We start from the raw sequence: 10,438 nt of genomic DNA on the forward strand, positions 1-10,438 counted from the left end.
AGTGTGGCCTAGAAAACTTTAGCCTGCAAAAAGGAGCAAAGTTACCCTGGTGGCCAGGCCTGCAAGGAACAGTAGGAGAGCAGGCCTCCAAAAGGCCGAGGCCCGGGATCGGTCACTGCTGTATCAGTTTGGAATATATTTTAATATCAGAATTTAAAAGCGTTATTAGGCAGAAGTTTTGGGGTTTACCCGGGTATTTCTCTGGTTTGGGATTGGTGACTACTAATGCTTGGAGCATTTCTTTAATTATTTATGAAAACATTTCTATAGCTGGATATAATGTGGGTAAAGGTTTTAAAATATTCTTAAGTAAAGCCGCCTGGTCGCGGGGATTTATTTTTCTTTAGTTTTAATAATAGAAGGTAGTTTAAATAATATGAGTGAGTTGAGAAAAGCAAGGACTTGTTTAGAAATAGTCAAGAGAGATATCTGAAAGAGAAAATTATTAATTCCATCTAAAGTAGGTTGAGGAGTATTAATATCAGAGTTTAGGTTATATAAAGTATAATAAGATTCAAAGGTGTTTTCTATTTCTTCTGGATTTATTATTTTATGATTATGGTGATCATAGATATGTGCTTACGATGGTTCTTAATGACTGTATGTTTGGGGTCATATTCCTGCTTCAGAATAAAATTACTTTTAAGGATCCATTCCCACGTCTGCCATTTTGTAGAATGGGTGCAGACCCATTCATTTTTTAAAGGGGGTCGCAAAAGATGCAGACAGCACACTGTATGCTGTCTGCATCCGCACTTCCATACAGCAGCCTCGCCAAAAAAATAGAACATGTCCTATTCTTGTCCGCAGTCACAGACAAGAAAAGGACCATGTGTGGTCCGGTGTCCGTAATTTGCGGACCGCAAAACACTTGCGGACATGTGAATCGACCTAACACTTATTTTTTAAAGCCTTCTGACTTACAGCTGCCTAAAACTAGCACATATTGCATGGCTTGTGTTCCAGTGTTTTTAAGAGCACAAGCTCTGATGCCTATGCCTATTGTGTATATATGAGATTTGCACACATTAATATTTTACTTAGGGGCTCTTCACATGTCGTTTTTGCTGTACATCAAGCAGATACGTTTGAGAACCGAAAAAACCTATAGAAACGTGTTGCTTGACATAACCATAGACTATTATTGGGCAAATATAGTAAAAAAAAAATGCATACTTTTAACACTGTTTGACATTTGTTTGTTTCTGTACATTTTTTTAGTTTTTGTTTTTTTTCTTGTAGGACTGCATAGCGTAGCATACCATGCTTTTTTGTCCTGCATAAAAGGGGTAGAAAGGTATAAAAAAAAAAAAATGTTTACATTGCAGTGAATGAGAAACGGATGGAAATGTAAAACAATATGTTTCCATCCCTTGATGTGAATAGCCACGTTACTTATATTATTTGCATCGTTTATACAGTATGTGTAAACTTCTGCTTGGATGTAAGTTTTAATTGCAAATATTTGTTTTGTTGCATTTTTTTCAAATAATTTTTGTTGGTCACAAAGTTACCTGAAGGTGGACATGATTGTCAACAGTCTGTCAAGACAGATACAGTCATCAGGTTATCCGCTTTCAGGAAATATATAGGTTTTGGTGGTTCACTTACTTTTCAAGGACTTAAAGGGATTCTCTCATCAGATTTGTGCCCTATAAGCTAAACATATGGCCATGTCGGTGCTAATAACATGAATCCTAAACTGCCCTTATTAACCGCCTCCGGACCGCCTAACGCAGGATCGCGGTCCGGAGGCGGCAGCACTGCGCACAGTCACGCATTGGCGCGTCATCTCGCGAGACGCGAGATGACGCGCTTAGCCCGCATGCGCAATGCGGGCCGGCATTTCTTCAAGGGGGGGTCGCGTCATCAGCTTGCCAGCAAATGATCGTGGCTGGCAAGCTGATGATTTTTAAAAAATCCAATCAAAGGCCAGATAACAGATCATATTAGTAAATATGATCTGTTATATGGCTGCCCTGCTCCTCTGCTGGTCCTTTTGGTCGGTTGGATCCAGCAGAGGAGCAGGCTTCACAGTGAGTACACCAAACACCACACACTAGCCCCAGATCACCCCCTGCACCCCAATTAACCCTTTGATCACCCCTGTCAATCACTAGTGAAAGGAAAAAAGTGATCAGTGTAAACTGTCACTTTTTTTTTTCACTGGTATTGACCGTTAGGTTTTAGGATAGTTTAGGCCCCTTGGTTAGGTAGTTTAGGGATCAGTTAGCACCCAGCCCACCGCACCGCAGTCCCTTATTCGCTAATCAGCATTTGTACTTTTATAGTATCTGTAAGTGATCAAAACTGATCAGTCAGATCTATAATAGTATTAGTGTCACTTTAGTTCGCCCTCCACCCAAAACGCAGTGTTTGCCCGATCAGGCCTGATCGGTCGCCCACACGTGCGTTCGCCCACACCCGCCCCACCGCAGTGACAAAAAATATATATTTTTTGATCACTGCACATTCACTTTACACGCGCTGCGGCGATAAAAAAATAAGTTTTGATATTTTTTATCAACCGCAGCGGCCTCCGGTACTTCGCTAGCCTCCCATTTGTAAGACAGGCTTGCTTTTTTTCTTGGGTAGTCTCAGGTAATACCCCTAATTTTAGTTGCCCAAATGTCAAACAGGGGGTATTCTTCTGAAGAGGCCTACAGGCTTCTGACCCAGTCGGATGAGGAATGGGAACCCTCATCTGACGAATCTAGCGGGTCAGAATATGAACCTGTAGAAAGCAGTGGCACTCTGACCCAAAGTTCAGACGAGGAGGTTGAGGTCCCTGATAGCACCAGGCATACCCGGCCCCGTGTCGCTAGACCACAGGTTGCGCAGGATCCGCTTCAAGGGCAGCAGAATGGGGCTGGCGCTGTCGGATTACGTGGTGAGGCATACACCAGCAGCGCAGCCCTCCCTGGACCTAGTACCAGCACTGCCGTACAACATGGTGAAGTGGCGAGCACCAGAAGGGCAGTTGAAGCTGGTACGGTGGCACGTGCATTAGTTACCCCGTCGCAGCCACCGCAAAGACGGGCCCGTAGACCCCCTAGAATCCCTGAGGTGCTGGCAAACCCTGATTGGCAGTCCCCATCTTCAGCCGCACCTGTAGTTCCCCCTTTCACCGCCCAGTCTGGAGTTCGGGTTGAGACAGCTCAGATCGGTTCGGCCCTGGGATTTTTTGAGCTGTTCTTGACTGCGGAGCTCTTGGACATAGTCGTGGCAGAAACAAACCGGTATGCCACACAATTTATAACCGCCAACCCGGGAAGCTTTTATGCCCAGCCTTTCCGGTGGAAACCAGTCCGAGTTTCCGAAATTAAAACTTTTCTGGGCCTTCTCCTCAACATGGGTCTAACCAAAAAGCATGAATTGCGGTCATATTGGTCCACGAACCCAATTCATCACATGCCCATGTTCTCTGCTGCTATGTCCAGGGCACGTTTTGAGGCCATCCTGCGTTTCCTGCACTTTAGTGACAATAGCACCTCTCGTCCCAGAGGCCACCCAGCTTTTGACCGGCTCCACAAAATTCGGCCCCTCATAGACCATTTCAACCAGAAATTTGCAGATTTGTATACCCCAGAGCAAAACATCTGCGTAGACGAGTCCCTAATACATTTTACCGGGCGCCTTGGCTTCAAACAATACATCCCAAGCAAGCGCAAATTGTATAAGCTCTGTGAAAGGGCCACAGGCTATACCCACAAATTTCGTGTCTATGAGGGAAAAGATCAGACCCTGGAGCCGGTCGGTTGCCCTGACTACCTGGGGAGCAGTGGGAAGACAGTCTGGGACTTGGTGTCACCCTTATTCGGCAAGGGGTACCATCTTTATGTGGACAATTTCTACACAAGTGTGGCCCTCTTCAGGCATTTGTTTCTAGAACAGATTGGCTGCTGTGGCACCGCGCGAACTAGTCGCGCGGGCTTCCCCCAACGGCTCGTTACCACCCGTCTTGCAAGGGGGGAGAGGGCTGCCTTGTGTAATGAAGAACTGCTCGCGGTGAAATGGAGAGACAAGCATGACGTTTACATTCTCTCCTCCATTCACGCAGACACGACAATACAAATTGAGCGAGCAACCCGTGTCATTGAAAAGCCACTCTCAGTCCACGACTATAACCTTCACATGGGAGGGGTGGACTTCAATGACCAGATGTTGTCTCCGTATTTAGTTTCCCGCAGAACCAGATGCTGGTATAAGAAGGTGTCTGTATATTTGATTCAATTGGCTCTGTATAATAGTTTTGTTCTCTACAGTAAGGCTGGGAGAACACGATCCTTCCTCAAATTTCAGGAAGAGATCATCGAGAACCTCCTGTACCCAGGAGGTTCCGTGGCCCCATCCACCAGTGTAGTTAGCCGTCTACACGAGCGACATTTCCCCAATGTCGTTGCCGGTACCTCAACCCAACCGTCACCCCGAAAAAGATGTTGTGTCTGTAGCAGGAGTGGAATAAGGCGTGACACCCGCTATTTCTGTCTTGACTGCCCTGACCACCCTGCCCTATGCTTAGGGGAGTGTTTCCGGAAGTACCACACACAGGTACACCTAGCATAGGGATCACATCTCACCAGGACAGGCACACAGGGCTATTAGGGCCCATTCACACAGAGCTGCTGCAAATATCTTGGTCAAATGCCAACTTTGTATAAAAAAATGGGAAAAGTTGTCTTTTGCCAAGATATTTATCTCACCCAGCATGGGTATATGTAAAATGACACCCCAAAACACATTCCCCAACTTCTCCTGAGTACGGCGATACCAGATGTGTGACACTTTTTTGCAGCCTAGGTGGGTAAAGGGGCACACATTCCAAAGAGCACCTTTCGGATTTCACCGGTAATTTTTTACAGATTTTGATTGCAAACTACTTCTCACGCATATGGGCCCCTAAAATGCCAACGCAGTATAACTACCCCACAAGTGACCCCATTTTGGAAAGAAGACACCCCAAGGTATTTTGTGATGGGCATAGTGAGTTCATGGAAGTTTTTATTTTTTGTCACAAGTTAGTGGAATATGAGACTTTGTAAGAAAAAATAAAAATAAAAAATAAATCATCATTTTCCGCTAACTTGTGACAAAAAATCAAACGTTCTATGAACTCACTATGCCCATCAGCGAATACCTTAGGGTGTCTACTTTCCGAAATGGGGTCATTTGTGTTTTTTTTTTTACTGTCTGGGCATTGTAGAACCTCAGGAAACATGACAGGTGCTCAGAAAGTCAGAGCTGCTTCAAAAAGCGGAAATTCACATTTTTGTACCATAGTTTGTAAACGCTATAACTTTTACCCAAACATTTTTTTTTTATCAAAGACATGTAGAACAATAAATTTAGCGAAAAATTTATATATGGATGTCGGTTTTTTTGCAAAATTTTACAGCTGAAAGTGAAAAGTCATTTTTTGGGCAAAAAAATCGTTAAATTTCGATTTATAACAAAAAAAGTAAAAATGTCAGCAGCAATGAAATACCACCAAATGAAAGCTCTATTAGTGAGAAGAAAAGGAGGTAAAATTCATTTGGGTGGTAAGTTGCATGACCGAGCAATAAACGGTGAAAGTAGTGTAGTGCAGAAGTGTAAAAAGTGTCCTGGTCATTAAGGGGGTTTCAGCTAGCGGGGTTGAAGTGGTTAAACCTGCTTGTGGCTCTATTAGCCCAAAAAACTGTTTTTTATAAGCTGTCACTCACCTACCTAAGGTGCCCAAGGGGTTTTACGTTAATCCAGGATGCCCGCCTGCACCCCTCGCCGTCTGGTGCCCTACGTCGCCTTTCTCACCTCAGCGCCGCCTCCTCAATGCACCCGTCCCTCTGCCAGATCCTGCGCTTGCGCACTAGGGTCAGCCTGATGCGCCGCGGACTCCTGGCAGCGGCTTCATTGAGCAAAGTGCGCATGCGCCGGCCTGATGCTGAGCCTAGTGCGCAGGATCTGGCAGAGGGACGGGTGGATTGAGGAGGCGGCGCTGAGGTGAGGAAGGCGGCGCGGGGTGCAGGCGGGCATCCTGGATTAATGCAAAACCCCTTGGGCACCTTAGGTAGGTGAGTGACAGCTTATAAAAACCATTTTTTTGGGCTAATAGAGCCACAAGCAGGTTTAATAAGGGCAGTTTAGGATTCATGTTATTAGCACCGACATGGCCATATGTTTAGCTTATAGGGCACAAATCTGATGACAGAGTCCCTTTAAAACCAGATTTTACGTCTTTCCACTTCTGGTGATTTTATGAAGATATTTACATGTTTTTAAATAGTGTGATCCACAAAGCTTTCTGCTTGGGTTCTTTTACCCACTAATATCAACTTCTATGCAGTTTTTACGAAAAATGAAATTTCAACACAAAGTTGAATGAAGGTGTCTCTGTGTGTAAAATGCTGAGTGGAAGTTTGACATTGTGCTGGATGTTTACTTTCAGAATACTGTATATATGGGTATAAAGTAGGGTTTATGGCAAAAAATCTCAATTATTTCAACTTTATGGACGATTGATTACAATCTCAATTATATATATTTTTTCTGGCAATAACTATTTTTCTGTTGGGTGCACTGTGTATAGGGGGGTGTCCAGTATATAGACGGGTGTACTGTAATAGAGGTGGTATCCACTGTCAGTGCACCACTGCCTGTAAGGGGACGAAAGCAGTTGCAAGGAAACAAGGAGAGAATCAAAGTGGCAGAAACGGCAATCAAAGACAAAGGTACTGTGATATAAGATGGGAGGAAGAAGAGGGAGTGGGGGGACAGTTTTTTGGTAGTCAGACTAATTGAAAGTGGAGCCTGCCTATAGAGAACACAGAGCAGGCTACAGTTTTTGGAGATCTCCCTAGTTTCCCCTCCAACACAGAAGAATAATTGCATGAGCAGCAATCTTTCACCGATTCTGCTCCTGCGGTCTTCATTCCGGATCCTTATGCAGTATAAATAAAATCTCCGCCTCCTCCCTACATTTGGCCATTTACCAATGCACGTCACGCTGCTGTGGAGGAGGAGAATAGAAGAAAAGGTGGGATGTACCAGTATTACTGCCCAGATAGAGGACCTGCAGCGCTGTATCAGGGCAGCATGTGCAGAGTCTCGGTCCCTGCATTCCACACCAGAATAAATAGCGTGGGCATCAGGGACTGATACAATTAATGCGACGATATTTAATAAATCACTATCGTCGGGCTGTAAAAGGTCAAATAATTTAAATTAAATTAATCACCCAGCCCTGGTATGGAGGGATAGTATGATTCCGCATTCTGCTGGCACGCCAGCTGTCACCAGATGACAGCAAGAATTTTCAATCTTGTAGCCATTTGTTGGATGCCCCGTCGCCGCGCTGTACCACTTTTAAGTAATGCTCTTCAGACGCGTCTACTGAGAGATTGTGTGTGACCAGATGGGGAAACCAGCATCTGACCACATTAGGACTAGGGGCAGGAAGGGGAGATAGGAAGACAAGCATGTGGCCATATTCGCGGGAGGTGGGGGTGAGCTTGGGAGATGGGGGAATGAGCATATGGCCAGATTTGCGGTGGGGGGAAGGTGAGCTTGGGGAGATGAGGGAAGAAGCTCCTGTGCCCCGTTATGGCCCCCTGCAAATTTCACGCTCAGTATGCTAATACTGAGAATCGGAGCAATGAGGAGGAGACTTAGTCTTTCTCTGTGGGCGTCTCCTGCCCTGGCTGTGACTCGCTGCGATTGGACAGCACTACAGCCAGGAGAGAAGGAGACGCCCACAGAGAAAGACTAAGTCTCCTCCTCATTGTTCCCATGCACAGTATTAGCATACTGAGCGTGAAATTTGCAGGGGGCCATAACGGGGCGGAGGAGCGCGATTTAAAAAAAAAAAAGGCAGGGTGGCAGCACAGCGGGTGGTACCCCGCAGGTAGATATTTATCTCACTACAAACCAATGAAAGGTCCTCTTTAAGCTGTGCAGGTGAGGCAGTGTTGAGAATGTTGGGACATAGCTAGTAAATACCTGGTTAATGTCACATATTTGCATTATATTACTTTACTGTATGGCTCGGCACACTGATCGCTTGAACTTTGATTTTGTTTTTTAATCGGCAAAAAAGGTTGCCGACCCCTGGTCTAGAGGCATCAAGCATTTTTATACTATGGTTTCAACTATTGAAAGTGTAGTCTGTATGACCATGGCATGGCTGCAGATTTTATTGATTTATTTATTTGCAAGCAGATAACTGTGTAATGATCTTTCCACTGGGACTTTTCAGAAATATGTGGTGATCAGCATGACCTACAACATGCCTATCCTTGTTTTACCTGGCATCTGTGGTGAAAGGGGTGGGCACTTCCATTCATAGTAGATTGTTGGTTGGAGCTAGCTTTTCAGACACAATTAAATGTGATGGCCATTCATTGCGTAATTTGTGTTCCACAGAACTCCGCCGTGCTGTGAGGAGCAGTTTATGGAAAAAAGATACCAGTGGGCATCACCACGAGTATGGTCCAGAGGAACATGTTGAAGAGGATATGTATAAGAAGAAATGCACAACATGTGGTCATGAATTAAATTATGAAAAAATGTGAATTAAATGCAATATAAATAACTTTTTATATTTGAAATAAAATATGGACTTGAATTAAACATTTTACTGTTCATGTACTCACTGCTGACTGGGAATAATATGAATCATGGCTTCATATGATAATAAACACACAGGCTTCTTTGGCTAGTGCTCAGATCCTACATCGTGTTCTTTTATCATATGCCAAACAGGTCCATAGCCTATAAAGGGTTTAACCTACCCCAAAAGAATATCCTTTTGGCTTATGTTTAGGCGTTATGTCTCATACCTCTTTTGTTTTGTACTGCATAGTTGACTAAGCTTTTCCATATAGGGCAGTGATGGCAAACCTTTTAGAGACCGAGTGCCCAAACTGCACCCCAAAACCCACATATTTATCACAAAGTGCCAACATGGGAATTTCCCCTGAATACTACAGTCCAGTATAGTATATCTTCCATGTACTTTTCGCTATAAAAGCCTGTTTACACTCAGTGCGCTGCCTGTGGTGTTCATAGTACACCTGCGCTGATGAATGGCAGGAAAAGTCTAAGGCCTCCTGCACATGACTGTAGGTGTCCCGTTGCCATATTGAGGACCGCATTTGCGGATCCGCAATACATGGGCACCGTTCCACGTGCCTTCCACATCACGGATGCGGACGCTTTCACTTTAATGGGTCCGCCAAATCCGGAGATGCGGAACGGAAGCACAGAACGGAACCCTACGGAGAGGTTCCATGGGGTTTCATCCCGTACTTCCGTTCCGAAAAAAGATAGAACATGTCCTATCTTTTTGCAGATCGTGGACCCATTAAAGTGAATGGGTCCATGATCCACTGCGGCTGCCCCATGGTCAGTGTTCTTGCATTGCGGCCCGCAGCACGGCCACGGGGTTCGTGTGCAGGAGGCCTAAGGCATATTGGTACACCATAGACTTTTCCAGGGTGCAAGTGCCCACAGAGAGGGCTCTGAGTGCCGCCTCTGGCACCCGTGCCATAGGTTCGCCATCACTGATATAGGGTATCCTGCAAAGAAAAACATATTGCAGAGTATGTCTTTGTCGCATGGAGGGACACAAGAACCGTGCTACTAGGCTGACACTAAGAAAAATAAACTAAGAAAAAAAAAAAGCCACCTTCCAGGAAAGGAGACTTAAAGGGGTTCTCTGGGAATTAGGAAAATGAAAATACGTAAATATTACTTTATTATAAATATATTTCCAAATACCTTTTTATTAGTTATAATGGTTCATTTTGTCTAGGGAGCAATGATTAGGAGAAACAAAATGGCCGCTATCCTATTAGTACACATAAAACCTGTCCTAATCACACAGGAGGACAAGTTGCTTCACAACACTGAGCTAAAGAGCTGCCTCATCCTCCTCTCCTACTTGTCAGGGAATATGATCCTGAATACAGATGAGAAGATCTTCAGCTGAATCTTATGTAGGAATGAAGTTCATGAGGAGACCTGAAGTACAGAGAGGATGGACAAGACAGACTGTGGCAATGGAGACTGCATACAAGTGCTGCTGCTCATTAGCCACATCTGCTCATGAACTCCATTCCTACAGAGATTCAGCTGATGACCATATTAAGCTGTATTCGGGATGATAATTCCTGACAAGAAGAGCAGAGAGGAGGATGAGGCAGCTCTTTACCTCAGTGTTGTGAAGTAACTTGTCATGCTGTGCGATTAGGACAGGTTTTGTGTGTACTAATAGGACAGAGGCCACTTTGTTTTTCCTAATGATTGCTCCCCAGACCAAACGAGCCATTATAACTAATGTAAGGTATTTGGGAATATATTTATAATGAAGTAATATTTAAGTATTTTCATTTTCTTAATTCCCGGAGAACCCCTTTAAGCTGGGTTCACATCTACGCTCTGAGGAACAAACTGACGAAGTTCA

At 44.5% G+C, this 10,438-nt stretch overlaps 1 protein-coding gene across 2 annotated transcripts in view; it reads left to right on the top strand.

Moving 5' to 3' along the window:
* Positions 1 to 8,606, top strand: part of XPA (XPA, DNA damage recognition and repair factor) — a 106,316-nt gene extending 97,710 nt beyond the window's left edge. For both annotated transcript variants that reach the window (XM_044271289.1, XM_044271295.1), the window contains one exon: positions 8,398 to 8,606. In XM_044271289.1, coding sequence (XP_044127224.1) covers positions 8,398 to 8,546 — 149 coding nt within the window. In that variant the 3' untranslated portion in view covers positions 8,547 to 8,606. The remainder of the gene's footprint in view (positions 1 to 8,397) is intronic.
* Positions 8,607 to 10,438: the final 1,832 nt, after the last annotated feature.

The sequence above is a fragment of the Bufo gargarizans genome, chromosome 1 (genome assembly GCF_014858855.1).
Source record: "Bufo gargarizans isolate SCDJY-AF-19 chromosome 1, ASM1485885v1, whole genome shotgun sequence".
Taxonomy (NCBI): Eukaryota; Metazoa; Chordata; class Amphibia; order Anura; family Bufonidae; genus Bufo; species Bufo gargarizans.